Source organism: Erythrolamprus reginae, chromosome 6, assembly GCF_031021105.1.
Source record: "Erythrolamprus reginae isolate rEryReg1 chromosome 6, rEryReg1.hap1, whole genome shotgun sequence".
Classification (NCBI taxonomy): Eukaryota; Metazoa; Chordata; class Lepidosauria; order Squamata; family Dipsadidae; genus Erythrolamprus; species Erythrolamprus reginae.
The window spans coordinates 59466729-59480203 of record NC_091955.1 but is presented as its reverse complement, the minus strand read 5'-3'; the positions used below and the strand labels follow the sequence as shown (position 1 = coordinate 59480203).

Below are 13475 nucleotides of genomic sequence, written 5' to 3'. Positions count from 1 at the left end.
ACTTTGGTATTTTTATTGGATTATTTTATGGGGGGGGGGGGGCTTTGTATATACATATGTATGTAAACTAGTTATTAGTAAACTAGAATTATCTCTTTAAGACTCAATCCTGACAAGACGGAGTAGCTGTGGGCTTTGCCTTCCAAGGACAATTCCATCTTCCATCCATTACTCCAGGAGGGACTTTGGACCCCCTCAGAGAAGGTTCGCAACTTGGGCATCCTCCTTGATCTACAGCTGACTTTAGAACACCATCTTTCTGCTGTGGCGAGGGAGACGTTCACCCAGATTTGCCTGGTGCACCAGTTGCAGCCCTATCTGGACAGGGAGTCTCTACTTACAGTAACTCATGCCCTTATCACTTCGAGGTTTGACTACTGCTATGCTCTCTACATGGGACTAGCTTTGAAGAATGTTCAGAAACTTCAGGTAATACAGAATGCAGTTGCACGAGCAATCATGGCCCTTCCAATCATGCTCATGTCTCCACATCACTCTGTGTGCTGCACTGGTTGTCGATTGGTTTCCGACACACAATTCAAAGTGTTGGTTAAGACCTATAAAGCCCTACATGGCATGGAACCAGATTACTTACAGAACTGTCTTCTGCCTCATACACCCCAGCGACTGGTCAGGGTCCACAGAGTCGGCCTCCTCTAGGTCGTTAGCCAGACAATGTTGTCTGGCAGGGTCTAGGGGAAGGGCCTTCTCTGTGGCTGCCCCGCCCTTTGGAATGACCTCCTCCCAGAGATTCATACTGCCCCCACTCTCCCTGCCTTCCGCAAAGCTTTGAAAACCCATCTCTGCTGGCAGGCTTGGAGCCATTGAAACTTGACATCTTGCCCCACCCAAGAAATGAATGTTGGATGTGTGGTGTGTGAATCTGTTTATTTAGTTTTAATTGTGGGTTTTTTAGTATACTGTTTTCATGTAGATTTCTCAGAAGAGCGGCATAGGAATCAAATAAATAAATAAATAAATAAATAAATAAATACATCCATATATATTTTCCAAATACACCTTGATAGTTAAAATTAATTTGGTAGCTGAATTGAGAATACCAGCTTCTTCAGTTGTCTTTTTAATCTTGTAAAGAAATTCTAAGAGTCTGAATACAGAACACTGAAAAATCAAGCCTTTTAAGCTGCCACTAAAAAGCAGGAAATTTGCAAACTAGCACAATATTGTGTAACACTTATTCTAAAGACTTGATAAGACAGTGAAATAAAAATATTGCCTTGTCAAATCCAATGTCCTTTCAGGCCAAAACCTGAAAAATATTCATGCATAAGAAGAAACAAAACAAAAAAATAGCTCCAGGTACCTAATTCCTGTGGGTGTTGATGCTTCATATGGAAACATTTCTTTAAGAATATCTCTTTCTAATCTTGCATCCTCTGTAAACATTTTCTCGATGACCTAGAGTTAGAAAATGGAAAAATGATAATCTTACTAAATTTCATTAGAGTCTGTATTAAAGAAAATAAGGGAGAGAGGCATAGTGCAGCCATATTCCGGTATCATTTCGAATAGTGCACCATGAAATCTAAGAAGACTCCTCCATGGGGTTTGGCTGTTGATCAAAATTTGGTTACATTTATCTATCTAATAACTTTTTTGTAAATCCAGATGTCTTCAGTTAATATCCTTTGTTCTTTCAAGATGAAGAATAATGCTATTTTATAAAGATTAATGTGATAAAAACCTAAAAAAGATATTTTCACCACTTCTAAATGAATTGATAAGATACTGGTGATAAGGATGATAAATACTTTGATTTTTTATCCTCCCTCTGAAAAAATGTAAGTATTAAAAGAACCATCTTTAAGCAAAGCATACAAGAGTTTTGCTGAGGAATATTCAATTCTTTTAATAGCACATGTGGCTGAGATAAATTTCCTTTAAAGTAGAACTAAACTACATTAGATTGTTCTAGTTATCTTGATTAAAGTAGATTGGGTACTAGATTGTTTACTTTAGATATTCCAGATCTGTATATACATAACACATAAAAAAAGGCTTGAAAAGGAATCTGAGAATAGAAAAGTCCTAAAATATATTCGCTATCGCAGTTTTAATTAAAGATAAGTTCACCCTCCTCCCTTTTCTATCCACCAATCTATATTTAATTCATTTACTTCAGCTGTCATCAATGGTTTCTTTGGTGTTTTTCTTGGCAATTCTGAGAAGTCGCTGATTGACAGTATAGGATCGGCATGCTTGGTATTTCCAGGTACCCTATTGACAACCTGATGAAATTCAAATTGTTCAGACTCAGAATTAACAGGAAATTACAACAAAAATCTTAACCAAGCCAGGCAAGCTTACACGAGATACTAACATTCCTAAATGGTGAATAGTGTTTTTTTAAATAAGTTGCTTTTAGTATTTATAAGTATTACCCTGTAACATATATATTTACGGTGTATATATATATATACAGTGATCCCCCGGTTATTGCGTCCCCGACCATTGCGAACGGGCTACATCGCGATTTTTCAACCCAGAAGTAAAAACACCATCTGCGCATGTGCGCCCTTTTTTCCTATGGCCACGCATGCGTAGATGGTGTTCCCCGCCGGGCAGATCAGCTGCTGGGCGGCTTCCCTGGGTCTTTCCCCTCTTGCTGGCGGGAGGGCGAGAAGCCCCCCCCAGCACCCGCTCGCCCTCCGTTCGCCCGCCCTTCGCCCGGCCACCCGCCATTTGCTCGCTGCTCGCCCGGCCACCCGGGTTCGTTTGGCTTCGGGACTCAGTTGGGAAGCGGCACGGGTGTTTTAAAAGGTCTCCGCCGGCATGGGGGGCTTCTTAGCACCCCCCCAAACCCGGGTTGGGGGTTGTGGTAGGAAGCCCCCCATGCCGGCGGAGACCTTTTAAAACACTCGTGCCGCTTCCCAGCTGAGTCCTCAAGCCAAGCGCAGAAGTTAGCCTTGAATCCCTTTGAATCCCGCCGCTTCTGCTGGATACGGGCGATGGGCGGGGCGAGCTGCCACAGCCCCTGGCTTCCACGCCGCTCGTCCCACCCACCGCCCGTATCCAGCAGAAGCTGCTGGATTCAAAGTGCTGGGGTGGGGGGCTGTCGGGACACCCCCCACCCCAGCACTTTGAATCCCGCCGCTTCTGCTGGATACGGGCGATGGGGGGGCGAGCTGCCACAGCCCCTGGCTTCCGCGCCGCTCGTCCCACCCACCGCCCGTATCCAGCAGAAGCTGCTGGATTCAAAGTGCTGGGGTGGGGGGCTGTCGGGACAAGCCGCGCACAAAGGGCGAGGCGAGGCTGAGCAGGAGGAGAAGCCAACCAGCGAGGCGGTGGGCTGGGAGCCGCAGGCGAAAGGAGCTCGGGCATCGGAGTGCGGCGCCAGGCATTGTTCTCCGGACCCCGCCCGCTCAGCCCCGCGGCGGCCCTTTCCCTCTCCAGGCTGCGGGCGGGGTCCGGAGAACAATGCCCGAGCTCCTTTCGCCTGCGGCTCCCAGCCCACCGCCTGTCTCCTGCTGCCCGGTTTAGCCAGGACACGAGCGGCGAAATGACTTGGAGGAATGTGAAGCTGAAACCGGCCGGTTTCAGCTTCCCATTCCTCCAAGTCATTTCGCCGCTCGTGTCCTGGCTAAACCGGGCAGCAGGAGACAGGCTTTGAGTTTTTGGCTGCGGGGGGAGAAGTAGGACTTTCCTAACTCCCTCGCCCCGCAGCCAAAACTCAAAGCCTGTCTCCTGCTGCCCGGTTTAGCCAGGACACGAGCGGCGAAGTGACTTGGAGGAATGGGAAGCTGAAACCGGCCGGTTTCAGCTTCCCATTCCTCCAAGTCATTTCGCCGCTCGTGTCCTGGCTAAACCGGGCAGCAGGAGACAGGCTTTGAGTTTTTGGCTGCGGGGGGAGAAGTAGGACTTTCCTAACTCCCTCGCCCCGCAGCCAAAACTCAAAGCCTGTCTCCTGCTGCCCGGTTTAGCCAGGACACGAGCGGCGAAGTGACTTGGAGGAATGGGAAGCTGAAACCGGCCGGTTTCAGCTTCACATTCCTCCAAGTCATTTCGCCGCTCGTGTCCTGGCTAAACCGGGCAACAGGAGACAGGCTTTGAGTTTTTGGTTGAGGGGGGAGAAGTAGGACTTTCCTAACTCCCTCGCCCCGCAGCCAAAACTCAAAGCCTGTCTCCTGCTGCCCAGTTTAGCCAGGACACGAGCGGCGAAGTGACTTGGAGGAATGGGAAGTCCAAACCGGCCGGTTTCAGCTTCACATTCCTCCAAGTCATTTCGCCGCTCGTGTCCTGGCTAAACCGGGCAGCAGGAGACAGGCTTTGAGTTTTTGGCTGCGGGGGGAGAAGTAGGACTTTCCTAACTCCCTCGCCCCGCAGCCAAAACTCAAAGCCTGTCTCCTGCTGCCCGGTTTAGCCAGGACACGAGCGGCGAAGTGACTTGGAGGAATGGGAAGCTGAAACCGGCCGGTTTCAGCTTCCCATTCCTCCAAGTCATTTCGCCGCTCGTGTCCTGGCTAAACCGGGCAGCAGGAGACAGGCTTTGAGTTTTTGGCTGCGGGGGGAGAAGTAGGACTTTCCTAACTCCCTCGCCCCGCAGCCAAAACTCAAAGCCTGTCTCCTGCTGCCCGGTTTAGCCAGGACACGAGCGGCGAAGTGACTTGGAGGAATGGGAAGCTGAAACCGGCCGGTTTCAGCTTCACATTCCTCCAAGTCATTTCGCCGCTCGTGTCCTGGCTAAACCGGGCAACAGGAGACAGGCTTTGAGTTTTTGGTTGAGGGGGGAGAAGTAGGACTTTCCTAACTCCCTCGCCCCGCAGCCAAAACTCAAAGCCTGTCTCCTGCTGCCCAGTTTAGCCAGGACACGAGCGGCGAAGTGACTTGGAGGAATGGGAAGTCCAAACCGGCCGGTTTCAGCTTCACATTCCTCCAAGTCATTTCGCCGCTCGTGTCCTGGCTAAACCGGGCAGCAGGAGACAGGCTTTGAGTTTTTGGCTGCGGGGGGAGAAGTAGGACTTTCCTAACTCCCTCGCCCCGCAGCCAAAACTCAAAGCCTGTCTCCTGCTGCCCGGTTTAGCCAGGACACGAGCGGCGAAATGACTTGGAGGAATGTGAAGCTGAAACCGGCCGGTTTCAGCTTCACATTCCTCCAAGTCATTTCGCCGCTCATGTCCTGGCTAAACCGGGCAACAGGAGACAGGCTTTGAGTTTTTGGCTGCGGGGGGAGAAGTAGGACTTTCCTAACTCCCTCGCCCCGCAGCCAAAACTCAAAGCCTGTCTCCTGCTGCCCGGTTTAGCCAGGACACGAGCGGCGAAGTGACTTGGAGGAATGGGAAGTCCAAATCGGCCGGTTTCAGCTTCACATTCCTCCAAGTCATTTCGCACCCCCAACCCAACCCGGGTTTGGGGGGGTGCTAGCGAGCCCCCCATGTCGGCGGGGACATTTTAAAACACCCGCGCGGCTTTCCAATGAGTCCCGAAGACAAACGTCAAACTTCCCCGTTTGTCTTCGGGACTCATTGGAAAGCCGCACGGGTGTTTTAAAACGTCCCCGCCGACATGGGGGGCTCGCTAGCACCCCCCCAAACCTGGGTTGGGGGTTCGGGGGGTTGCTAGCGAGCCCCCCATGTCGGCGGCGATGTTTTAAAACAGCCGCGCCGCCCCCAATCTTTGGCTCCTCGCTAGCGCTGCAGAAGTTAAAAACACCATCTGCACATGCGCAGATGGTGTTTTTACTTCCGCAGCGCTACTTCGCGAAAACCCGCTCGTTGCGGGGGGTCCTGGAACGGAACCCTCGCAACGAGCGGGGGATCACTGTATATATATATATAGAGAGGCAATTTTTGAAACACAGGGAAAAATTTTCAGAAGATCCACAGTAACTGAATATTGCTCCTCCTGCTGTTTAGTTGCTCTTGGTTTGCATTAGACTGATGAACAGCAGCCTAATGTTTTACTTAAAAACCTTTTTTCCCCCAAGAAATAAAGGTTTATTCAAAATTCTTCCATGAGAAGAAAATGACAGAATACCACCTAATGAAAATTCAGTATATTTACTAGAGTCTCGTTGCTTGAAGCCACTACAGCTATAGGAGTATTCTCTGATATTACTGGATCATGTACAGGAAATGGAACTGTAGTTTCAACCTGTTTGTTTAAAAACAAAAACATAACAAAATAAGTGTGTAACTGTTACTAGGGCTCTGAGAATGTCAAAAATAAAGGTCTAAATTAAAAAATAGCCTTGCGTCACCCTTTTCCTTGGTGTTCTTCTTGAAACTCTTGAAGATTCCCTAGACACTGCCTGAAGAAGTCCACTTTTTGAAGATCCACTTCTCCAGAATGTCTCAATAATGCCATCCTATTTAAGTATCAAACATATTAGACAAACATTTGTCTAATATTAGCATATTAGCAAACATGAATGCTCTATCTTGAAATCAGATTATTCAACCTAACGCCATAGCATTTTGCATGAAAACTGTGCATAATATCCATCATTCTGTGTTCCTATGTTGGGTAGAAAAGCATGGTATTACAGAGGAACACGAACACAGGATAGATATTAATGATATGCCATTAACAATAAGTACATATTTTGATGTGAAAGACATTAGATTATTAAAATGTATGGTATCTAAACATCTGACTCCTTTTTATCTTTTATTAGATACATTCACTGATATCCTTTCTTGCACTAGTACTTATTTTTTAATCTGAGATAAAGGGATTCTGATTTTGTGACACTATATATGCTTGTATTAATATAAGTTCTTTAAATGGATCTCTGAAACAAGCGATGCTATATTTTAAATCTGCTCCTAAATATAAATTATTCAGCATTGTATCCATATTCTACTTAGATTTAGAAATTTAACTTTGACTGGTAATGATTGCAAATCCCTTTCCCCTTAAAGCTGGATGGGATTGCAACCTTCATTCTATGGAAATCAATGTATTCTTAGTATAAATATTACAAAAGGAGGGAATAACCTTCCAATAATTAAATCTGTCTGATAGCTTAATAAGATTTTCTAGTCAGGAAAAGATTATAGGGCAGTGATGGTGAACCTTTTTTCCCTTGGGTGATGAAAGCATGTGTGCACACACTATTATGCCACACCCATAATTCAATGTTTGGGGAGGATGAAAATTGCCTCCCCTGTCCCTTAGAGGCCCTCTGGAAGTGAGAAACAGCCCATTTCCCAACTTCTGGTGGGCTCGATAGGCCTGTTTTTCACCCTCCCAGACTCCAGAGGCTTCCCTGGAGCCTGGGGAGGGCAAAAACATCCTCCCCCATCCCCCCAGAGGCCCTCCGGAAGCCAAAAATGCTCTCACAGAGCCTCTGTGTGAGCCAAAAATCAGCTGGCAGCGTGCATATGTGTGCTGGAGCTGAGCTAGGGCAACGGCTTGCATTCCCTCAGACATGGCTCTGCTAGGGCATAGCACAATGATCAATCAAATTATAGCTAATTATTATACAGATGTGACAGTAAACCCTGAATTAATAGATTAGATGTGGCCATCTACTATAAGACTTAGACAAAGATAATTGCTATCTGAAGTTAAGGTGAACAAAAATATTCTTTTGTCTGGATTTAATAATAAAAAAAATTCAGAGATGTTGGAAGGTTTTCTGAATATAATTGATCCATGTGTTATATTTTACACAAGCTAAATTTAAATTTTAAAAATTAGTGCCACGTATTTGGTTTTGGACTTTATTTTTCAATTTTTAATGAACATTTTATAAATAAACTTTTTTATTATAGCAGTGTCATTTAGCAATAGCAATAGTATTTAGATTTATATACCATTTCACAGTGCTTTACAGCCCTCTCTAAGCGGTTTACAGAGAATAAACATATTGCCCCCAACAATGTGGCTCATTTTACTGACCTTGGAAGGATGGAAGGCTGAGTCAACCATGAACCTACTGAGATTCGATCTGCCAAATTGCTGGCAGCTGGTGATCAGTAGTAGATTGCAATACTACACTCTAATATGGCACAATACACACTGCGCCATGGAGGCTCTTGAAAACGAGGTATATTTTAAATATTTTAAAAATGAAGTATATTTTCTTCTTGATATTGAATTTTTAATTACAGCAGTCCTCAGTCATCAAGTACTTTAACTACCATTTGAAGTTACAGTGGGGGGGGGGGGGGAAACATCTAACTTTATGATCAATTCTCATTTTTACAAGTGTTGTAATATTCTGCGATGATTGACATTTTGTGTTTCACAACTGGCTTCTTATAAGCAGTTAATAGAGAATGTTAACTCACAACTTGCAATCACATGTCTTGTTTAACGACCATGGTGACTCACCTAAGGTTAGAATGGGAAATGGTGTCTATTGTGGTCATGTGTTTTTCTGCTTAGTGATCAGAGTGCTTACCAACAGAGTTCTTGATGCAAATTGTGGTCAGTAAGAGAGGACTACTTAATATTTACGTCTAATTATATATATCTAAAATATATTTCTAGAATGTTATGTCATATCTTATTTTTCCAGCAGTTTTTTTAAAACATTCCCAACTGCCAACTTTGAAAATATATCTGCATACAAATCTAATGAATAATAATAATTATATTATATTATATTATATTATATATATTATATTCACTGTATAATAACATGGTTAACTTAGTACATATCATTACTGTTGAATGCAAGGCTGGTTAAAAAAAATCAGGAAAAAAAATGAAATTTCAAATGATTTCCTTCTCCTATTAAGACACTAAAGGAGAGGGAGGGGGAGGCAAATGGAGCCTTTGAAGTTATTTTTATCTCCTTGTTTCCCTCAGATAAACATATCTACATGAAACATTTCAGAAGGCTTGGTTTGTTTCCTCTCTTTACCTGGCATTCAGGTTAGCAGCCGCATTGCATTATGCTCTTCTTTGCAATCCTATTAAACTGCTCCTATATTATTATTATTTTCGGTTGAAACAGCCCTTCTTAACAGTGTGTCCACATTACTTTATTAAATGAGAATGGCATTGAACAAAATTAAACTAGTTTAAATTACAAATACTGTCCTTATTTTGAACAAATTTTATTTGGTGCCTGTAACTTTATCATATTACAATTAAGAAGAAAAGTTATTCAAAACCAGAATGAAAAAAATAGGGTTCAGAAACTTACAATTTCTCCCCCATCTCCTTTATTACATCAAAATGCTAGCTAGCAATTATCACACTCTGCCTAAGTTCCTTGTATTTCAATCATTTTTTCTAAAGGATCAGATATGTGTTTTCTTTTGAAGTAAATATTAACTACAGCAGAAATATAAAATGTGATTTTGAAATATACATTTCAACAGTCTTTTAAAGAAAATTATTGTGATACCTGGTTATTTTCAGCAATTCTTCTTTGTTTAAGTGATAATGAAGTTTTTGTTTTACTCTTCAGTGGTTCTCGCTTGTCAAGTCTGAACTCTGTTTTAGGATCTGTAAATAAATATATTATTCTTTTGCAGCTAAAATGTCATTACTATTGATCAGTGTTATTAGAATCTTGAAAGAGTGTTCAATTATTTTTTCCAGTTTAGAAAATACATTAAAACTGGTAGCAATAAAGATTAAATTCACAAAAGATGTGCTGTGAATGGAATACATCTGAATGAAAAATTCCAGAAAGTGGCATCTTGAATTCTTTGTATATATGTTTGAATGTGTCTGTCTATCTTTGGTTTAACCTCTACGAATATTTCAAAAAATTCAGTCTTATTTAAAAGCTTTGTACTAAGTCATTTTTTTTAATTACAAGACCTTACTAATGCAGTAATATAACTTGCATTTTAAAATTAATTAAGGAACACAATACTGCTCCTACTGATTTAAAAAGCACAAAACAAGCAGTTTTGAAAATATCTATAAGAATTAATTTTAATTTATTTCAGTGGATAGGAATAGCTATTTAAATAGAGTCCATCATAAATAAAGTAGTGGAATTTATATCTACTGCTCCTAATCTCATTGCACATATTAAGGACAAGTATGTTTTTACTCTCATTGTATACAAAATAATAAAAATAAAAATTTTATATTTTTAAATATATTTAGTCATCTTGTGTTTTATTATACCTTCTTCATTGTCACTGAACTGATCAGAATCATCATTTCCATTCTGCTTATTGTTTTCTGCTGACGAAGAAAATGTTGGTGTAGCTATGAAAGAACTTAGCTCTTGGGATGGTTCTTTCAGTTTGAGTAGCTTCTTCTCATACAGCTTTCTTGTCGTAGCTGCAACAGAGCAGGAAAAATTGGTTACATGACTCAAACCTTTGGAGTCCTCTATTTGCGTTTATAAAATTACTACTTTACCTACAAAAATATGAGTATAGTAGCAACTGTATTTTAATAAAATCTAAAACTGTTAAAACCTGTTTCCTTTCAAAATAAAACCCATGGGTAATCTTCAATTTAACAACCACAATTGAGCCCAACTTTTTTGTTATCTTATGGAGACCAAAATCTGAATATGTCTAATCCTGTTTTAAGAAATGGAACTCTTAATCACAGAAAAAGTTTGGCTTCTTGAGGATTCTTAAGAACAGGAAAAAGCCTGGGAGCAAATAATAAAATATTAGCAGACTGGGAGATATGGTGAAACACTGCAATTTGATTGCATTAATGAGAAGGTTGGTTTCTCTTTGTTGGCTGACAATCTATCAAGAGAAGTCAAAGTGACAATGGCAATAATGCCTAAGGCATTTAGCACCATTAGGTTTTTTTTTTACTCCTGAATAAATCTCCTGCCCCCTATGTAACTGAAATCTATCATATTTTCAGAGTACAGTAATACCTCATGATACGAACTTAATTGGTGCAAGGAGGAGGTTCGTAAGACGAAAAGTTCGTAAGACGAAACATTGTTTCCCATAGGAAACAATGTAAAGTCAATTAATCCGTGCAACCAAAAAACCCCCCGCAAAAAAACGGCTTTCCGGCTGTTTTAAAAGGTGACAGCCGGCCTGGGGGGCTTGCCAGCACCCCCCCGAACCCTGAACCTGGGCTCGGGGGGGTGCTGGCAAGCCCCCCAGGCCGGCTGCGACCTTTTAAAACACCCGCGCCGCTTCGCAGCTGTCTCCTGAAGCCGAACGGCAAAGCCGAACTTCCGCGTTCGGCTTCAGGAGACAGATGGGAAGCGGCGCGGGTGTTTTAAAAGGTTGCAGCCGGCCTGGGGGGCTTGCCAGCACCCCCCCGAACCCCGAAGTTCGGCAAAAGTTCGGGGTTCGGGGGGGTGCTGGCAAGCCCCCCAGGCCGGCTGCAACCTTTTAAAACACCCGCGCCGCTTCCCATCTGTCTCCTGAAGCCGAACGCGGAAGTTCGGCTTTGCCGTTCGGCTTCAGGAGACAGCTGCGAAGCGGCGCGGGTGTTTTAAAAGGTCGCAGCCGGCCTGGGGGGCTTGCCAGCACCCCCCCGAACCGAACCCGGGGTTCAGCAAAATTTTGCCTCTTCTTACGAACTTTGTTCGAGTTACGAACCGGCGTTCGGGAGGCTTCTGGGAAGCCCCGCCGCCCGGCTGTTACCTTTTAAAACAGCCGCGCGGCTTCCCAGCTGTCTCCGAACGCAGGTTCGTAACTTGAAAAAAGTTCGTAAGAAGAGGCAAAATTTTGCTGAACCCCGGGTTCGTATCACGAGTTGTTCGTAAGACGAGGGGTTCGTATCTTGAGGTACCACTGTATAAGACATACTCCCCACCCACGAGGCTGAAAATTTGGGTGTGTCTTATACTATGAATGTAGCCCTGCCCACCCACTGACCCTTATCCTTTGGCCTCTCTTCCTGGCTGCAGAGATTGCCAAAATGGCTTGCATTTTTGGGCTCTATGCCTCGCGTTTTAAGCCTCAAAACACTCCATTGAGAGCTTTTCCAGGCTCTGGGGATTGCCTCTGCACATTGCCACTGATCGCCGTCTTCGCACATTGCGTTTTCGGCCTCTAGATGCCCCATTTTTGGCCTCTCTCGTGTCATGTTTTTGGGTGAAGATTGACGGTGATGTGCTTTAGCGATCCCTGAAGCCTTGAACAGCTCTTAAATAGAGAGTTTAGAGGCTGAAAATACGAGGTACGGAGTTCAAAATGGCAACCCAGAACAATTGCTGCTTTATCTTATCGCTTCTGCGCTTTGCCTGCTTCACTCACTGAAGCTCCCTCCAACTAACAGTTGTGCTATTGTAAGCTGCTTAGCAGCCCCAACAAGGCAAGTGCAAGTGAAGCCAGTGTGTGCACACACACACACACACACACACACAACCAGCAGCGAACTAATGTGCTGAAGCTGACCAGGCTAAAGACCCTGATAGGCAGAGGCAGAATTTTCCCTCCCGTTTTCCTGCCCTCAAACTAAGGTGTGTCTTATACTCCGAAAAATACAGCATGTGAAAGAGTGAAAAAATATTTAAGTTCCCTAGAATTGTCTTCACTGAGATAGACAAAATCATGTAGTTTTCTATATTAGAAAAATATAGAATGCTTATGTTGAGAGTCGGACAACATGCAGTACAAGTTCGATATGTTACTACTTGTCACTTTCTGGGGTGTTTTTTTAAACTTTTAATATAGCTCACATCTGTAGGAATTTCTGATGGTCTCACATTTAACTATTGATGTATTGATGTAGAAATGGTGGTAGACTTTAGGAGAAACCCTTCCACCTCTCACAATACTAGACAACACAGTATCAACAGTAGAGACCTTCAAATTTCTAGGTACTATCATATCTCAAGACCTAAAATGGTCACCTAATATCAAAAAAGCACAACAAAGAATGTTCTTTCTGCGCCAGCTCAGGAAGCTCAAACTGCCCAAGGAGCTGCTGATACAGTTCTACAGAGGAATCATTGAGTCTGTCATCTGCACCTCTACAGGACCGACACAGACTTCAGATAATCAGAACTGCAGAAAAAACAATTGCTGTCAACCTGCCTTCCATTGAGGACCTGTATACTGCTTGAGTCAAAAAGAGGGTGGGAAAAATATTTACGGAACCCCTCCCATCCTGGACATAAACTGTTTCAACTCCTACCCTCAAAACGTTGCTACAGAGCATTGCACACCAAGACAACTAGACACAAGAGCAGTTTTTTCCCGAAAGCCATCACTGTACTAAACAAATAATTCCCTCAACACTGTCAGACTTTTTTTTTACTAAATCTGCACTTCTATTCTACTAATTTTTCTCATCATTCCTATCATCCTTTTCCTCCCACTTAAGACTGTATGACTGTAACTTGTTGCTTGTATCCTAAGATTTTTATTAATATTGATTGTTTCTTCATTGTTTATTTGACCCCTATGACAATCATTAAGTATTGTACCACTTGATTCTTGACAAATGTATCTTTTTCTTTTATGTACGCTGACAGCATATGCACCAAGACAAATTCCTTGTGTGTCCAATCACACTTGGCCAATAAGATTCTATTCTATTCTATTCCAACCTTCCATAGCTTTTTTTTCAGGATCATGTTAAATTTGCCACTTGTTTTAGATGAG

The 13475-nt window shown here is 43.2% G+C and overlaps 1 protein-coding gene across 9 annotated transcripts in view; it reads right to left on the bottom strand.

The window, feature by feature from the left end:
- TMPO (thymopoietin) overlaps positions 1-13475 on the bottom strand; it is a 37016-nt gene that overhangs the window by 4951 nt on the left and 18590 nt on the right. The window contains exons 3-8 of one of the 9 annotated variants that reach the window (XM_070755874.1): positions 10060-10218; positions 9323-9423; positions 6218-6325; positions 6022-6111; positions 2139-2249; positions 1325-1419 (exon numbers count right to left, since the gene is read on the bottom strand). In XM_070755874.1, the coding sequence (XP_070611975.1) occupies positions 1325-1419; positions 2139-2249; positions 6022-6111; positions 6218-6325; positions 9323-9423; positions 10060-10218 (664 nt within the window). Of the gene's footprint in view, positions 1-1324; positions 1420-2138; positions 2253-6021; positions 6112-6217; positions 6326-9322; positions 9424-10059; positions 10219-13475 lie in introns of all 9 variants that reach the window. The other 8 variants (XM_070755870.1, XM_070755871.1, XM_070755873.1 and 5 more) reach the window with 8 other exon arrangements.